This window comes from Aquarana catesbeiana, linkage group LG11 (assembly GCF_042186555.1).
Source record: "Aquarana catesbeiana isolate 2022-GZ linkage group LG11, ASM4218655v1, whole genome shotgun sequence".
NCBI lineage: Eukaryota > Metazoa > Chordata > Amphibia > Anura > Ranidae > Aquarana > Aquarana catesbeiana.
The window spans coordinates 60,254,872-60,274,158 of NC_133334.1; the positions used below are offsets into that span (position 1 = coordinate 60,254,872).

Consider the following 19,287-nt stretch of genomic DNA (forward strand, 5'->3'; position numbering starts at 1 on the left):
CACAAACAGCTGGCTCCTTGTCTTTTTTCTCCCTTGCCCAAACTGAGCTCTGCTGTATGGGGATTTAAGAGGCCAATACCAAGTCAAAGTGTAGGCACTTGCCGTGCATCTACAGTTGCGCTCATACGTTTACATACCGTGGCAGAGTTTGACGATTTTTGGCCATGTTTGATCGATCAAAATTCTTTTGATCGGTACTCACCTCTCCGCCGGGTCTTCAGGGAGGTCCGTCAGAGATCCAGTGATGTCGCGGACTGGGGTATGTAAAGTCACTGGACTTTACATACCCCAGTTCTTAATACCGTGTATTGTCCCCCTTTATCAATGACAGCTTGAAGTCTTTTGTGGCATTTGTGGATGAGGCGCTTTATCGTCTCAGATAGTAAAGCTGCCCATTCCTCTTGGCAAAAAGCCTCCAGTTCCTGTAAATTCTTGGGCTGTCTTGCATGAACTGCATGTTTGAGATCTCCCCAGAGTGGCTCAAAGATATTGAGGTCAGGAGACTGGGATGGCCACTTCAGAACCTTCACTTTACTCTGCTGTAGCCAATGACAGGTTGACTTGGCCCTGCGTTTTGGATCATTGTCATGTTGGAATGTCCAAGTACGTCCCATGAGCAGCTTCCTGGCTGATTAATGCAAAGGTTTGATAACATACTGCATTCATCTTGCCATCAATTTTGATCAAATGTCCTGTGCCTTTGTAGCTTGCACATACCCAAAACAGTGATCCACCTCCGTGTTTCACAGTAGGAATGGTGTACCTTTAATCATAGGCCTTGGTTGACTCCTCTCCAAATGTAGCATTTAGGTTTGTGGCCAAAAAGCTAAATTTTAGTCTCATCACTGCAAATGACTTTGTGCCAGAAGGTTTGAGGCTTGTCTGTGCCGTTACTTTGTGGCATTTGCATAGTAATGGCCTTCTTCTGGCGACTCGACCATGCAGCCCATCTTTCTGCAAGTGTCTCCTTATTGTGCATCTTGAAACAGACATCACATGTTTTCAGAGAGTCCTGTATTTCACCTGAAGTTATTTGTGGGTTTTGCTTTACATCCCGAACTATTTTTCTGGCAGTTGTGGCTGAAATTTTAGTTGGTCTACCTGACCGTGGTTTGGTTTCAACAGAACCCCTCATTTTCCGCTTCTTGATTAGAGTTTGATCACTGCCGATTGGCATTATCAATTCCTTGGATATATCTTTATATCCCTTTCCTGTTTTATACAGTTCAACTACCTTTTCCTGCAGATCCTTTGACAATTCTTTTGCTTTCCACATGACTCAGAATCCAGAAACATCAGTGCAGCACTGGATGAAAGATGCAAGGGTCTGTCAGGAGTCCAGAAACTCATTGACCTTTTATACACAAACTAAACACTAGAGTAAAACCGTTTAATAAATGGCTTCAGCCAAACACTAACCATGAGTGAAAGAAATGTTTGTGTTATGCATATGCTCTGAAAAGTGGCCAATAAATCATAAATTCTGCCAGGGTATGTAAACTTATGAGCACAACTAAATAAAAAGATCTCTCATTCTGTGCCACCAGCATTCTTCCATAAAATGGCTCAAAAAGTTGGGTGCCAGCTGCAATGTCACATTAACTTATAAGAACAAAACATCCCCACTTTGCATATCCACACATAGCCGGTACCTCTTCTTGAAGTCTAAACTCTGAGGGCTCCGCAGCAATGGCCATGAAATAGAGCAGACGCCTGAATTCCTCGCGGGTGTGAGAATCCAGGAGCTTCAAACACAACTGTGTGGCCTCCAGTGCTTGTTCGGTCTTTCCATTAACTAAAAAGTACAAAATGGGGTTAAACGAAAGCAAGATCAGAAAAGCAGGCTTAATAGACACTAAACCAAATCAAAGTGGTGTAGATAAGTGCCTAAAGATGAAATCCAACCTTACTCAGGCTCCTCTGTATTGAAATGGCTTACTCTAGAGCCTACCTCATTTCTTGGCTGAGGACATCAGCATCTAGTCTTTCCTCCTCAACCTTAGGCAAGTCAGATGATTTGAGTTTTTCCTTCCACCACGAGTGATTGCTGTATTTCCCCATCACAGTGGGTACTGATGGGGGAACCCCTCCCATGGAGTCATTGTGTTCTGCAGACAAGGAGCCTTCCCGGCCAGAACACAAATGATTACTGCTAGCTGCTATAGCCAGCAGCAGTAAATCACATGCAACAAATCCGACAGGGTAGTTTTACCCAAGTTGATTATTGGATCAGTTTGGGTACAATCAGCCTGCCCACAGATGGATCAAAGTCTTGGCCAAGATTCAATCCATCTATAGCCAACTTTATCATCCCTGGCTAAACTCTTTCACTCACTGAAATGAAAGTTTTTCATTCAGGAAACCTGACCACCACGGAGTTGCATACAAAAGAAGCCTGCCTAGGAGCATTTACTGCTAGACTGACAACCACCCATCAAGGCATTGGCCCAACTCCTCCTAAGAGTCAGCTCACTGCTTGCATCAGGGCTGATGGCTCTTGAGGCAGGGTGTGTCATGTTTTCAGAAGACCATGAAAGCATCCTGCTGGTCTGTCATTTCATACGGAAGCACAGAGACCCAGTGAGGACATCAGTGGGTCCAAAACAAGGTATATATTAAAAACTAGTTTATTTAAACTTCATTAGCATGTTGGCAGAGGGGAAGGCAAAATATAGGCAAATTAAACCTGAGGATTTGTGAAAGCTACCCATTTTAATATCCACACCATGTCATAATGCTCATCCTTCACAAGTACAGCAATGAGGAATTCTGACTCCGCATGCTTGTTCCAGGTATTGAAGCCAAACAAGGCAACTAGCATTTTCAGAAGTCAAACCATAAAAGTCATCCCCCCATACTTGTCCCATAACAGGTAGACTTTGCAGGAAACCAACACAGGAAAAATAGATTATGGACCACTCTGAAAATGCTAGTGGCGGTCTGCTTCTGGCATTGATACTATCAAACATGCAAGTTGTAAAGTCAGAACTACTGTTAAGCAAACGTGATCCAAGCCATTGACCCAAGGACTGACACCATTGAATTACCATGGAAGCCAGAAAACTAGTATATTGAGGGGTCATCAAATTGAGCCCCTAGCCTGAAAAATCCAAAATATGTTTACCTGTTCCAAGTCTGACTTTGGACAACACAGAAAGCCACTGGATCAGCACCACAGCCAGGGAACTAACATTTTAAAGCAGTGGTAGCCTTCAAACAATACAGCTTTAAGTATAGGTAATGCAGCTAGGTTATTTTTAATTGAAGGCACGAATGTTAATTAGCTGGTGGCGGTTTCTGCATTTTTCACTTTGCTGTGCATGGAAACTATTCATCAGCTGAACAGTCATCAAAAAATGGACAGAAAACAGCACGCCGGGATGAAACTTGTTACATCATGCAGAACATTTAGGACTTTCAATGCTCATCCTTGATATCTACCATACAAGGCAGATACGAACAAAGAACGAGACAATCCTCAAAAGCAGTTCTTGTTTTTACAAGCAGAGACCAGGGTGGAGCTTTTCAGTTTCAGTAGATAGTCACCCTAAAGAGTTGCCCAGTTGAAATCTACATGAGCAGACTGTTCGCTTTTTATAACAGCAATGCCCATCTAAACTAGTAGGGTTGTTAAGCCATCATGGCTGACAGCATGCTTTCCCTGAGCCCCCTCCAACCCATTTTTTATTGAAGAGAATATGGCTATAAAGCTAAAAAGCAATTAAGTCCATAGCACACTTAAGTCGGAGACCCACACATCCTAGAGGGGCCTACCATATTGGATTCAGTGATAATTGCGCACTGTTTCCACACAACAGAGCCCATTCTGCCAAGCCTGCTGAGTAATACTCCATGATACATGGGTATTTCATCAGACCAGACATCTGTCTATGGGTTTATTAGAGCAAAACAGAACACAAAAAGGAGCTGCTATTACTAAATTTTTTTTTTTTTTGGAGCAGAGTAAAGTAAATAAATGTGGGCCCAGGGCTGTCATCTCACCACTGGCTTCACTATTTAAGGGGTTGACCTAAAATTTGATCATGCAGAAAGCAAATGCAGAAAAGCTCAGCCTGGTCATTTAGGAAAAAAATGATTAAGGGCAGCTCCAATGTTTGTCCTCACAGGTTATTTACTTTTAAGCTTGGCTGCCATAATTATAAGAACACTGTACATTGATCCAGGGAGATCAGATTGCCTTTGGGGATCTGGAAGGAATTTCTTCCCTGCTGCAACACATTGGACCAAGTTTTATAAAGGTTTTTTTGTCTTTTTCTGGTTCAGCTCCAGATATGGGTTTATAAGAATGCAACATGTTTTTATTTTTGTCTTCGTTGAACAGTATAGAGCCTTTTCACCATTTAACCATACAAGTCAAATCCACTAAATGTTGCTATAATACAGGTGAAACAGAAGTGGAAATGTACTGAAACTTAGCTAGCTGAAGTGACAACATCCTACAATTAGGATCACTGAAGCCATGCAAGCACTAGAGTACATAAACTGTTTGCTCAACACCTCTACAGAACTGAAGCACTTTATCTGAGTTAACTTGGTCTTATCTCACGTTCTCTTGTAACTTATTTAAACAGCTTGTCATTTGCCATTAAATAGTTTGGTAACTACGTTCTGGATAATGTACTTTAAACTCTGAAACATCTCCGGAAGTGTAGGCTTGCATGTAAAGAGAATTTTTTTAAAGCAGGCCTGAAAATGGCAAAATCTTGTTCAAGTGCCAAGTACCCTCTGTTTTAGTGTGCTGAAACCCGACAATTTGTGTTCCAGTTCATCCCAATGGTTTTCAGTAAGGTGGAGTTCAAGGCTCTGTGCAAGCCACTCGTTCTCCACAACAAAAAGTCTTTATGAATATGGCTTTGTACTCTTCAATGGAAAACAAACTCAGCACGGTCTTAGAATGGATTTGTCAAGCGTGATGGCCAAGGGATCAGAATTTTGTCCAGTTTATGAATGTTCTGAAAGCAATTCCAGATGCTGGTAACAATCATTGTTGACCACCACCTTTCATAACATCTTTGGCCCTGGGGATATACATAGACATGGGCATCAGAGAAACCATCATCCGAATTCAGTGGTTACCATTAAAAGTAAACATTCATAATTTGTTTTTTGGCCACATGAGCATCTGCAAGTCATCCTCTGCAGCCCCTGCTGTTCCCAGTTAAGAAAAAAAAAAAAAAAAAAAAAAAAAAAAAAAAAAAAAAAAAAAAAGGTTTTATACAAAACACTGCAGCTGAATACTTCAGGAAAATGCTTAAGGGATCCTTTTTCTGGGATAAATGTTGTAAGTTGCAATTTTTTTACAAAAATGTTCATTACTAAAGTGCCACAAAGCACTTTAGTAATGAACATTTTTGTAAAAAAATTACAACTTACAACATTTATCCCAGAAAAAGGATCCCTTAAGCATTTTCCTGAAGTATTCAGCTGCAGTGTTTTGTATAAAACCTTTTTTTTTTTTTTTATTTTAGCTTTAACTGGGAACAGCAGGGCTTTTCCAGAAACTAGTGTTAACCTGAAGAGGTGCAATCCGCAATCCCATGAAGATTTTTATTTTCCAACCATGTTCATCCCAAGGGTTCATTTGAGACATGCCAGCTTTGGACCAACACCTGTGCTAGAGCGTGGCAGTCAAGTCTTCAAAAAGGACTTGAAACAATGGGACAGCCAGTCCATAAAGGGACTAGGTTTTGCTAACTGGGCTTATACGCACACAATTATCTCACAAGGGACCTTAAAGGTGCAAACTCAATCTTTCAAGAAGGATTTTGTAGAGCACATACAGATTCAAGGTCTTGGTTTCTAAAACTTACCTAAAAGCTCAGCAATGCCTGAGTGAATGTCAAAGAATGGGTTGGTAACAAGTGGAACCCTGTTCTGGTTGTAGTGCTTGCTGATGGTCTCAAACAGCAGCAGTTTCCACGACCTGTCCTTATCTGGGCATTCAGGGAGGTTACGGCTCACATCCACCACAATCTGGTCTGGGAGGTACTCCAAACAGTCCACTGCAGCTGAAACCCATTCATCTGCCCTGTCACAGAAATAAAAGCTTCATAAAAATCAGATGACTGGAATATGCTTGCTCAAAAGCCTTATGCAAACCAATGTTTTTCCCTATGCAGTGTAATGCAACAAGTTTGCTTTAAAGTGATCTGTCCCCAGTAGCACGCATTCTTTGTTGTCTGCCGTAGCTGTTCAGGCATCGGCTACAATCACTCTGGTCAGAGCTTACACAGGGGTGAGACCTTCCCTGCCCAATGTGAAAACTCTAAAGTATTTAACTTGGAAAAGTAAAATGGTTAGCTCTAATATTTCTCCCGTTACCCCTTCCAGAAACGGAACAAGGTTTTACATTAGGAGTTTGAGCATAACAGTTCTTTAAGACAGTGTTCCAAGACTGGATGAGATCAATGTTGAAGATCTGGTTCTACTACTGTTTTGTCCAGCTTCACTGAAACACTGCCTTAGGCGAGAACATAAAAATAGTGCAGCACTGCAGGGACACTACATAATAAAAACCACCACACAAGACAGACAATGACTTAAAAGGCTACAGAGAAGCCAGTTTAGACATTTTGGGACAGATCTGATTACTTGACCAATTTGTGTTGGCACCAGACCACAGGGTGGCATTTTCTACACCTAAAGTAAACCCCATTTAACTTTATCATAGGTTACAAGGCAAGCAACAATCCTGCTCAGCAATAGCTGCAATTTGCTTAAAACGCTTTATATTGTTTGATCCTATAGTAAAAAGTGGTCACTTACTGAGAGTCACTGAATGCCTTGAGGATTTCTCTGTCCAAATAGTGGGAGGTGAGTAGCAGCTCCTCCTTTGATGGCTGTGTTTTAGGCATGGCAGGAGCGCTCTCTAATAAAGAGTCCAGAATTGGGAGGTCCACTAGCTGCAGTAGTCGGCGAATTGTTTGTTCTTGCCAAACTTCACTGAGAACTAAAAAAAAAAAAAAAAAAAAAAAAGGTATATGCATATTTGCTGTCAAGTAAATATAAAGTATATTTAAACACAAGATCAACAATTCAACATATTGAAGCTTACCATTCCTTGCCTATAGCTTTTTTTTCAGGCCATGTACATTTTGGCAAGTATAGGAAAAAACCTACAGTGTCCCAGAAATCCAGTTTTTCCTGGAAATTTCAGGGCATTAAACTGATCAAACATCTTCTGCTGACTACAACAACCCTATTTAATGAAGAGGTTTGGGTCGTAGTCCAAATAAGAGCAGCCCAGGGTGACAATGTTGCTCTTCCATAGGTACAGTAAAGTGAACATGGCCACCCCAGGAAAGAAGGGTGTTACTAGTAGGATCACTGGGTAAAAAAAAAAAAAAAAAAACCCACACCCCCCACACCACATACATAATGCAGTCATCACATCCCAGAATTGATAAGCTGTAATATTACGTTTTTATTGTTGCGTTTTGATAAGTTTTACAGTACTTGTCTGTATGAGCCTGTAGAATATACAGCCAAACATTTACTGGGACTTTAGAACGTTCCAAGTTTAAATGACTCACCATGGAATCACCAAATGCACTGTAAAACTCTCCAAGATCTGTTGGAAAAGTCTTGGTGGACTTGGACAGTACATGTAGTGCTGCTGAACAAAAATATACAGAGTGTCTTCTTCCATTGTGCAGACTACAATCACCACCATTGTAATACAAGGGACCTTTTAGAGATTTCCTTCTACAATCTTGAAGCCAAAAACTGACAGTCAAGTGAAATTACATATAAGCCCTTCCTTTCATAGACTTACTGAGCTTGTCATTATACTTTATAATGAACGTGACAAGAGCTGAACAATGCTATAAACTGTGCCTTAGTCAATAGAAGTGTTTGTTACCAGTCTGGCAGCAGATTTGCCCTAGAGGCAAATATTTCAGGTTTCTTAAATTCTTTATTAAGTGGGTACAGTATTCCAACTTCATCAGTGGTTTAATAATTACAAGTAATCAGTCAAAGCATGGACCTTCGGTATTGATAGGCATCAGGCATTTTTAGAAATTACTCATGGAGATACCGTAATCACCGAAAAGTGAGCAAAGGTCCTTAATGAAAAAAAAAAAAAGACAGTTTTAGGATTATACTTTATAAGCCAAAAATTGTATAAAGACAAAATAGAAAAAGAATTAAAAAAAAAAAAAAAAAAAAAAACCACCACACAACATTGAAGTGGTTTTAAACCTCAGATATAAAATCTAAACAAAGCATATCCCTCCATAGTGTGTACTTGTCTCAATTAAGAGCACCAAGTGTCATTTATGTCCCATCCTTCATTCTTCTGCTATCTGCACAAGTCACTTTTGACAAGTTTTCCTGACACCAAGCGGGAAAAAAAAAAAAAAAAAAAAAAAAAAAAAAAAAAATTAGGGGAGGGAGCTCTGGCTGATTGACAGCTTCAGCTCTGTATGAAAGGGGGTGTGTCCCTTCCCTGCAATCAGCTCTCAGCTCTCCCCCGCTGAGCTCTGCAGAATGAAGTTATTGTTATCCTCCTTTGACAGCTCAGACTGCAGATGAAAATAGGATTTTTATAACAGCTTACCTGTAAAATCCTTTTCTTTTGAGGTACATCACAGGACACAGAGCCTCAGTAATCACTGATGGGTTATGTAGTATCACAAGGTGATTGGACACTGGTCACACCCTTGACAGGAAGTTCAACCCCCTATATAACCCTTCCCCTTACTGGGGATACCTCAGTTTTGTAGCAAAGCAATATAAAAAAGTGTATTAGAAGAGGGGTGGGACCTCGGTGTCCCATGATGTACCTCAAAAGAAAAGGATTTTACAGGTAAGCTGTTAGAGAAAATAGGATTTTTCTCTTTCTCGTACATCACGGGACAGAGCCTCAGTAATCACTGATGGGATGTCCCAGAGCAATGCTATTTGAGGGGAGGGGACCACACAACGTAGGGTGTAATCAGACCCGAGGACCTCGTACCACTGCCTGCAGCACACTACGCCCAAAGGAGATATCCTCATGCCTTCCCACATCCACCAGATAAAATCTGGTGAATGTATGGACTGAAGACCAGGTTGCGGCCTTGCAGATTTGAGCCATAGAGGCTCGGTGATGCACCGCCCAAGAAGCACTAATAGCACTTGTGGAGTGTGCCTTTATTTGAAAAGGTAGAATTTTCTGTTTCAAACCGTAAGCTTAAATAATCATTTGTCGAATCCATTTTGAAATGGTAGACTTTGACGCTGCCTGTCCTCTATTGGGACCTTCTGGCAGTACGAACAAAACATCAGTTTTGCAAATTTGAGCAGTTGCTTCCAGATAGGCCTTGACTGCTCTTACTACATCCAAAGAATGTAGTGACCTTTCTTCCGTAGAACAAGGATCTGGGAAAAAAGGAAGGCAGAACAATATCTTGGTTTAGATGGAAATCTGAAACCACCTTCGGTAAAAAGCTTGGATGAGGGTGCAATACCACTATCCTTATGCAGGACTAAATAAGGCTCTTTACAGGAAAGAGCTGCTAATTCTGATACTCTTCTAGCAGAAGAAATGGCTACCAGAAAAATTAACTTTGTCAACAAGACCAAGGGAATTTGACGTATTGGTTCAAAAGGCTGTCTTTGTAAGACTGACAGAACCAAATTCAAGTCCCAGGGGTTTAGGGGCGCCTTAACCGGGGGATTAAGGCGCATCACCCCCTGCATAAAGTTTCGGACCAAAGAATGAAGCAAGTGGCTATTGAAATAATACTGATAAGGCTGAGACCTGGCCCTTGATGGTACTCAAGGCCAGCTTCACTTCTAATCCCATTTGTAGAAAGTCAAGAATTCTACCTATGACATATTTCCTGGGATGCCAATCCCTGGCTTCACACCAGGATACACAAGTCTTCCAGACTCTATGATAAAATTACTCTGGAAGCTGGCTTCCTTGCATTGATCAATGTAGAGATCACAGGCCCTGAAAGCCCACGATTCTTCAGAACCTGGGTTTTAAATAGCCAAACCGTCCAATTTAGCGTTTGTAAGGCAGTATGGAATACTGGACCTTGAGATAACAGGTCTGGACGTGACGGTAGGGTCCACGGGGAACCCACTGTCACCTTTACTATTTCTGCATACCAAGCTCTTCTGGGCCAAGCTGGGGCCACCAGAAGTACCAGCTTCTTTTCCATTCTAAGCCTGCGAAGGAGTCGTGGCAGTAGCAGAATAGGAGGGAATGCATAAATCAGTGAGAACCGATGCCACGGAATTACCAATGCATCTGTCCCGCATGCAAGAGGATCCCTTGTTCTTGCCACAAACTTGTCGATCTTGGATGCAAAGAGATCTACATCTGGAATCCCCCATCTTTGGCATATGGCTCAAAAGACGTCGGGGTGAAGAGACCATTCCCCTGGGAATAACCGCTGGCGACACAAATAGTCCGCCTGCCAGTTCTCTATCCCCAGAATGAAAACTGACGATATGCATGGCACATGTTTCTCTGCCCAGACTAAAATCTGGTTCACTTCGTCCTGAGCTGCACGACTCCTGGTGCCTCCTTGATGATTGATATAAGCCACTGCTGTGGCATTGTCGGACTGGATCCTGACAGGGCATCCCTGTAGCCTGAGTCCAGGCCTTTAGGGCTAGATACGCCGCACGGATCTCCAGAATGTTGATGGGTTAGGTCCTCTCATTTTTGGACCATTCCCCCTGGACCGCAGACTGTTCCAGAACTGCTCCCAAACCTGAAAGACTGGCATCCGTTGTTACCACTGTCCAGGTAACCGGTAAAAAGGATTTCCCTTTTTTCAGGTTTTTTGGTAATTAACCACCAACTGAGGCTCTGACGCACTGTGGGAGACAGATGCATTGGAAAATCTAATGCCTGCACCTTCTTGTTCCAGGCAGACAGGATACTGTGTTGCAGCAGTCTCGAATGAAACTGAGCATAGGGAACTGCTTCAAATAAAGCCACCATCTTTCCCAGCAGCCTCATACAAAGGCAAACAGAAGGACTCTTTTGTCCTGACCACCTGAATCAGTTCTTTTAAGGCACTGATCTTTGCCCGAGGTAAAAATGCCTTCTCTTGGTTTGTGTCTATGACCAGGCCCAAATACTCTAGTCTTCTTACTGGTTTTAAGAAAGACTTTTCTAAGTTGAGGATCCAACCTAGGTATTCTAAGTAGTTGACTGTGGTGACCAAGTTCTGGTCCAGGCAGGCTACCGACCGGTCTATCAAGAGCAGGTCGTCTAGGTATGCTATGACAGTTATACCTTGGGCCCTTAATCTGGAAAGAGGAGGAGCCAAGATCTTTGTAAACACCCGAGGTGCAGTGGCTAGCCCGAAAGGCAGGGCGGCTATAAACTGAAAGTGGCGTTTTTCTACTTCGAAACGCAAGTACTTTTGATGAGCAGGGCAAATGGGTACATGCAGGTACGCATCTCTGATGTACATCGATGCCAGAAATTCTCCTTGTAGGATGGAGACTACAGATCGAATTGATTCCATGCGAAAGGATCGAATCCTTAGGAATCGGTTTAGATCCTTTAGATCCAGAATAGGTCTGACATCTCCATTTGGTTTTTGAACCGTGAAAAGGTTTGAATAAAACCCCAATCCCTGCTCCTCCGTGGGAACCACCACGATGACTTTTTGAGACAATAGTCGCTCTAACACTAGAAGGAGAGACTGCTTTTTCTCTGGATCTCTGGGGACATTTGATCTGAGGAATTGAGGAGAGGGGAATACTCGGAACTCCAGTTTGTAACCTAGGGTTACCGTGGAGATTACCCATTTGTCCTGGAAATCTTCCTGCCAGAGCTTTGAGAATTGTAGCAGTCTTCCCCCCCCACCCGAGCGAGCGGGGGCGCTCCTTCATAAAGAGGCTTTAGTGTCTTGTCTAGTAGGCTTCTTCCCCCAGGACTTTGTCCCTGGGATCGACTCTGAAATGTATTCCTTGAGTCTGACGGGGGAGGCTGTCGCGACTGCTTGGAGGCTGATGCTCCTGGCACCGGGGAAAGCGCCCGTTTAAAAGACGTTTGCTCCTTTTCTTAACTGGTAAGAGTGCGCTTTTCCCACTAGAGATCTTTTGGATATAATTGTCCAAATCCTCTCCAAACAGCCTTGCACCATGAAATGGAAATCCAGCCAGAAGCTTTTTACATGGCGATTCGGCTGACCAATTTTTCAACCATAAGATTCTACGCATATGCACCAACCCAAGCGAAAGGCGAGAGGTTTGGATGATAGAATCTCTGATTTGCTGTTGATGCAAACATAAAGCAGCTGGAAGGTTAGCCAACCCCTGGGCCTGCTGTTCAGGTAGAACTTTGAGGACCTGCTTAACATGGTCTCTCAAGTATTGACAGACTCAAATTGCTGCCACTGCAGGTTGAGCCACTGAACCTGCTAAGGAAAAAATATTTTTTAACAGGAATTCCATTTTTTTATCAGTTGGATCCCTAAGCATCTGAGCATTGTCAACAGGACAAGTCAGACATTTATTTACGGAGGATATGGCGGCGTCAACTGCCGGTATACCCCACATTTTTCGAAATTTTTCCTCCATAGGATAAAGTGTTGAAAACTTTTTAGGCGTAAAAAAAAAATTGTTTATCTGGGTGATCCCACTCAGAATAAATGAGCTTTTCCAGTAAATTATGAACAGGAAAAGTATGTGTTTGAGGAGGCTTCCGTGAACCCAAAGAAGAGGAGGGTTCTTTAACTGACTCAGATACGGGCAACTTAAATGTGGAGCGGACCAATCCAGCAAGGATCTGAACTAGCACCTTCTCATCCTGAGAAGCTGAAGAGGGTCCCTCTCCACTTGATTCCTCAGAAGAGGAATCATCAGTCCCATTCCGATCCTCTGAGAGGGATTCCTCTCCTTTTTGCCCAGAGTTCCTCAGCTTGAGAGTCCTGGGTAACGGAGGGAGACCTAGTGCGTTATCTTCCACTGAGTGAAGACGCATTTAAGGCCATTAGTCTTTCCTCTAGTCCATTAATGGTTGAGGAAAAAACCTCCTGTGTAATGTATACAGGGGCTGAAGTGCCAGAAGCAGATGCAGCCCCTGACCCCGACGGCTCACCCTGGCCAGCCATCCCAGGTCCCACAGGGGGGGATGGGGGGGGGGGTGCTGCAGACGGGGGGTCCTCAGAGCCTGAGGGAGATCCCCTAGAGCCTCTGGTTTTCGGGGTACCTGTACCTCTTCTACCCATAGTGCAAAGCAACAAGGTGGAGGCATCACCAAAACACTGACTGCTGAGCGATGTAGTTCAGCAACTGCCGCTGCTACCAATGCCCAGTCCAGTGTTTTAAAGTTAATGCTGCCTGGGAGAATGCCTGTGTCCCACCTCACATTTGACTGTTAGCTCTGTCCCTCCATAGGCTGTGTGCATCTGAAAAAAGAGTGCACTTTATAGCCTGTATAGCCAGCGATGTGGGCGGCTAATCACGCCGAACGTCGCGCCAACGCTCCCCCTCCCGCGCGAGCCAAGGCTCCAATCCTCAGGCCAAACATGGAGTGGAGGCTGGGGTGGAGGAGAGAGAAGGCCGGTGGATGGGGAATCCGCTGAGAACGCCAGTAGCGCGGCAGCAGCGGTGGCGGTGGAGCGGTAATTACCGCTATCTATTCAGACCACACGGCCCCCCTAAATCATGGGAGGAATCATCCCTAAGGAGAGAGCCCCCCAACCCATCCTACCTGGAGCTGGCTGGAGAAGCGTGCAGCGTGGACACTGAGACAGATAGACAAGCATGACAAGGTATGTGTTCTTGGCAGCCCCCAGTGGCGACAATAGGCATAGCATACATTTACTTAAAGGAGAATACCTGCTAGAATTAAAAAATCCTTGCGGAATCTCCCTTACCTTATCCAGCTGCAGAGTTCTGTATAACAGACCCAATCTTCACCTCTGGTGGGTTCAGTTTGAGAAACCTTCAGAGACTGGGGCCCCCTTGAATAGGAGGATCCGCAGTTATGGCCCCGTAAAGCACCCTGCCAGGGATATGGCTGAAAAAAAAACAAATACTGGGTCCCAGGGTCCAGCTCTCTAAAAAGAGAAGCGTTACAGGTAAAACCTCGTTTCTTCAGACACGAGGTCCGGGTACCATCCAATTTGGCCTGAAAAAGCACTTTGAATAGATCCGGTTGCATGGCTTGCCCCAGTATAGGATACCCTTTGGAGCTCAGCACAGCATATCTATTTGTGACCAACACCTAAGACACTGGCGAAAAAAACTGAGGTATCCCCAGTAAGGGGAGGGGTTATATAGGGGGTTGAACTTCCTGTCAAGGGTGTGACCAGTGTCCAATCACCTTGTGATACTACATAACCCATCAGTGATTACTGAGGCTGTGTCCCGTGATGTACGAGAAAGAAAAACAAGGGAACAAGTCACTTCACTGGCTATATGTAAGGGTTTACAAACCATTTTAAGGTATATAAACCTTCCTACATGTACAGAGTTTTATTTACCTGCATAAGATGTGCAATTGTAGTTTCATGCTGTCATTTGTTGGCCTGTGCACCATAACTAGTAGAGTAAATCGCCACATCTCAATATCCAAAGTCTGTTTGTGTTCAAAGAGGCATGGCACTGCACAGATTACCTCGTGGCCTGTGTGTAGTCCAAGAACTGACACTTTCTTTGCAGAAACTACATATCCCACAATCACTGGGTCTCAATCTAGTACTGGTGCAGGTAAGAGCCAAATCAAAACTAGATCCAGAGGCACAAACTGGCAGAGCATTCTGAAAGCTCACCATGCTGGAAGAGATGTGCTTTTAACATGTTAGCACTCCCACATTTGTGATGCAACACATGGACTGGACGCTGTGTGACCCGGAACAAGAAACTGCCTGCCCCTTTAGCGAACAGGGACAAACTAGGTGAAGGAATACATGGACATAGGGGAATCAGACACGACAACATGTGATACCAACATTACAAGGTAATGCAAACACCACATAAAGTAGAACTACACTAAAGCTGTTTCATAAAAAAAAAAACTCTATAATATATCCAAGTCCCTTTGTCCACAACTAAATTTTTTTCTGCTAGAGTTGGGCTTAAGTGTGCCCCAAAGCACTGTTTCAGCATCCCATGCATTCTTACCTTTGGGAGGTAGGTCTATGGGGAGATTCATCTGCGCTGGGTCAGCAGGTGTCAGACTGAGGTTATCCCAGAGATCTTCCAGGCTCTGTGACTGCAGAGGAGCGGACTGGAAAGGAGCCTGTTCATGCCTGCCAGTGACAGATTACAGGTTAGTCAACAATACAGCAAGGTCACATGGCATTTATACACAGTCCGTGAGCGAGTTGCTGGAAATGAACAGGGTACAGTATTTATGACAGCTGCTATATTCCAGGCACTGAGTCTTTCAGCAGGCTGGGCAATCAAGTCCTACAAGGGCTTTTGTGTTACGGTGGATCTAAAAAAAAAAGTCTAGGTGAGAGTCTAAAATCTGGCTTTAGCAAAATCAAAATCGCAAAGCCCATCTCTGGCCATAAAAAAAAAAAAACAGATAAAATAAAAAAGTACTCGTGACTCAAGTTAAAGGGGGAACTAAAGTCCCAGATTTAAAAGACTGAGCAGGCAGCTCTTTACTGCAGAAGAGATATGCAATGTCTTTTCTGCAATAAAAAAAAAAAAAAAAAAAAGGCCTACCTGCAAGCAAGTCGTCTTTGGAATGTGCAATGAGCAGAGCAAGTGCAGATCAATTTGCGTTCTAGTACAGCGCTTTTCCCCTGTTACAACCAAACTCCTATACAGGGAGGACATTCCACATCAGTCAATGAAGAGCCACAGCCTGACACATGGAAGAAACTAGGTACAAGATACCGGAGTGGGATGGACCGTTATGGCCAAGTATCAGGACTTTTAGTTCCACTTTAAAAGCAAGCAGTTCAGCATGGCAGCCAGCAAACTAGCAATTTTTTTTTTTTTTTTTTTTTTTTTTTATAGGAGAGGCCAGCATAAGCAGCCCTCATTTTCCCAGCATAGGGTGAATTTAAAAAGGGGAAAAAAAAAAAAAAAAAAAAAAAAAAAAAAAAAAAAAAAAAATCGCCTCACTGATTTAATCATGCCTTGAGTGAGAATAAACAGTTATTAGTGTGCTTAGGTTAGCCCTTGGAATGGTCAAGCCATCAAATGGCTAGTGTCATAGTCGATCACATTTGCAGCACCACAGCAACTGCAGATCAAAAAGGCCAAGATGGCGGCTTCCTTGACTGTAAAGGATAGGAGGGTTTAGTTCCATTTTAAGTTCGCTTCAAATACAATAGAAAAATAAATCTACGACCCTTTATTCTGTTTCAGCTCACCCAATTACAAGGGGGGCAGGTGAAATGCTATGGGCATCACTTCCACCATTTCCTTCAACGGGAAAAACCCAATACAGCTTAAGATACAAAAAAAAAGATTACCCTTGATGAGTAAAATATTTGATATTTGTTCTACAAACAAAGCAGGAGATGACCTTTGCATTGCTTTCATGCATCAACTAGTCTAAGTATTTCAATTGGTTTCGTTTTTAAAGGTTATATAAAATAAAAAATTGGTTCTTAGGAAATCTACTTCAAAATAAAGATGCCCAGTAAAAAGTGGACTTTCCTCCTCTGATCCAGCACCAGTCCAGGTTAGAGAACACCCAGCGTTATTTACCACATCAGCTCCCAGTACCGCGTAATACTGACATGCCTCCACAGGTGAGCACCACGACAGTACCCTTCACCCTCCCTTTAAAAAGAAGTTCACTTTTTGCAAAAAAATTTAAATAAATGCACATGATTTTGCAGGTAAAGTGCATATTTTTTACCATGAAGCCAGCAAAGAATTGCAGTGTCCTGCGAAAAACTCCTAAAATCTGTCTGCCTGTAACTCCAAGGGGCAGACAGTCAAGTTAGACAACCATAGATGGATTTTTATTCCCTCCACCACATGTGGAAGTAAAAATTGCTGGTTGTACCAAAGTTGATTGATGGATTTGTGTACAATCAGCCTGCACATACATAGATGGAATCTCGGCCAGTCCCTGCTGAATGGGCTGAGATGCAATCCATCTATGATGGGCTACAGGAAGTGAACTACGAGGGTGCCAATAAACCTAATAGTTCATTGAGAACTACAAGCCGCCCGTCATGGTAGCAGACGGGATTAGTAGATTATTCATTCACAGATCAATGATTAAATGACGTGGCTGTGTGGGCTGTTTTTAAAATCTGACAGCAGGTGCGGGGAAAGGATTCCCCTGCCCTCTGTCACAGTGGGGCACGATGAGGAGTAATGTGCCAAACCCTAAATATGGGAGTTGAACTAATCTGTTAATGGGTAACCCATCATATTTAATTCCCGTAAAAGCTAAAGCTTTGGATAGAGTGGAGAAGGTTCTAATACAGTGGTGGTCAACTGATGTAGGGGGCATCAGGTGACATCGCCAAAGGGCCACTCAAAACAATCAGTAAATGTAATGCTACAGAAAGCAGTCAGACTGCAGTTATTGAAAAGGAGATGGTAAGAGACTGCATACTACAGAAGATGTTCAGAGACTGGACATGTTCTAGACATTTCATATACGGGACAGGGAGAAAAACAAACAAAAAAAAAAAACCAAACACACACATGACATCTGAAAGGTTTTAAAGGGCTGCAAAATAAGTGAAAAGGGGTTATATGTGGCCCTGGATTTTATTGTGGTCCATGCTCATAGTGGGGAAACCTGCTCGGTTTGTCTTAGTAACCATTGCCACCAGAACAAAAAGTAGGGTGGATATGAAATCAATGTTAACACACACACACACATATATAATTTATTTTTTTGTTAAAACATTGATTTCATATCCACCCTACTTTTTGTTCTGGTGGCAATGGAGACTGTATAGTATATATTTTTTTGATTAAAAAAAATAGATTTGATTTTTATCAAATTTGAATAAAATGCTTTTGGAGTGAAAATCTATCCAAAGATGGTTTTCTATTTAAGATATATTAATAATTTAGTTTATTCAGCATGAAATGGAGTTTAGTTATGTAGCATGAAGCTTTATATTCTGCAATACTTACATTTTTTGTAAACTCAATCAATGAATCCAAGCTCTGCAAGCGGAGATAACATGCACTGCATTGATGCACTCACACAATTTTACAGTAACCATGAGATAAAACAAAGTTCAGGAATATTTCTTTATCACATGGTTTTGCTATGTACACTACAAACTGAATTATTGAAATCGGTTCCGATATCGCTGTTTTACTAACCTGACAGCCTTTTCTAAATAGGAAACCTTTATTTTGTTTGCAAATATTAAAGATCCTAACTACAAGCAAGAATAAGCCCTTACATTTAAATAGCACCTGTCATTTCAGATCCATCATGGCGGCACCTGTTAGCAGGCATCCACTCACCTGCTGCCACCAGGTCCAGTGAATGGGACTGTCGGGTGTCAACAGCGGGTCAAAGGAGGGAGGAGCTGCTGTGGGTCAGATGACAGTTGCCCTTTAAAAATTATGATTTAAATCAAGCCATTTTACTAGCGATTTAAATTGTGATTCAACTGCTTCCCGACCAACCGTTGGCTCCCCTGGGAGAGCCGTAGTAGCTATAAGGCGGCTCGCGGGGGTCAGGATAGCATGCGCCCGCTGCACAGCGGGGGCGCCGATGCTCGTGGCCGACGGACGTGATGACCGCCGGCCATGAGCGATCGTGAGCAGGAGAGACAGAACAGGGACAAGAGTGTGCAAACACACACTTCCCTATTCCGACAGAAGTGACAGATCGTGTGTTCCTATTAGCTAGGAACCACGATCCATCACTTCCTCCAGGTCAGTCCCCTCCCCCTACAGTTAGAATCACCTCCCAGGGAACACTTTTTAACCAAAAATATGTAGAAGAATACATATCGGCCTAAACTGAGGGAAAAACATTTTTTTTTTTATATATATATATATATATTTATGGGGGTATTATAGCAAAAAGTTGTGTTTTTTCAAAATGGTCGCTATTTTTTGTTTATAGCGCAAAAAATAAAAACCGCAGAAGCGATCAAGTACCACCAAAAGAAAGCTCTATTTGTGGAAAAAAAAAGGACGTCAATTTTGTTCGGGTAAAACGTCGCACGACCACGCTATTGTCAGTTAAAGAGACGCAGTGCCGAATCGCAAATAGTGCTCTGGTCAGGAAGGGGGTAAATCCTTCCGGGGCTGAAGTGGTTAAATCAAATCCACCCTGACAAAGTGAGGGAAAATCCAAAATTTGGGAGTTGTCAGACCAGGGATAAAAGGGGAAGTCTAATTGGA

The 19,287-nt window shown here is 42.9% G+C and overlaps 1 protein-coding gene across 2 annotated transcripts in view; it reads right to left on the bottom strand.

Annotated features, from left to right (window-relative positions):
* DEPDC7 (DEP domain containing 7) overlaps positions 1–19,287 on the bottom strand; it is a 53,303-nt gene that overhangs the window by 10,776 nt on the left and 23,240 nt on the right. For both annotated transcript variants that reach the window (XM_073604472.1, XM_073604473.1), the window contains exons 3-6: positions 15,109–15,236; positions 6,787–6,970; positions 5,832–6,049; positions 1,653–1,795 (exon numbers count right to left, since the gene is read on the bottom strand). In XM_073604472.1, coding sequence (XP_073460573.1) covers positions 1,653–1,795; positions 5,832–6,049; positions 6,787–6,970; positions 15,109–15,236 — 673 coding nt within the window. The remainder of the gene's footprint in view (positions 1–1,652; positions 1,796–5,831; positions 6,050–6,786; positions 6,971–15,108; positions 15,237–19,287) is intronic.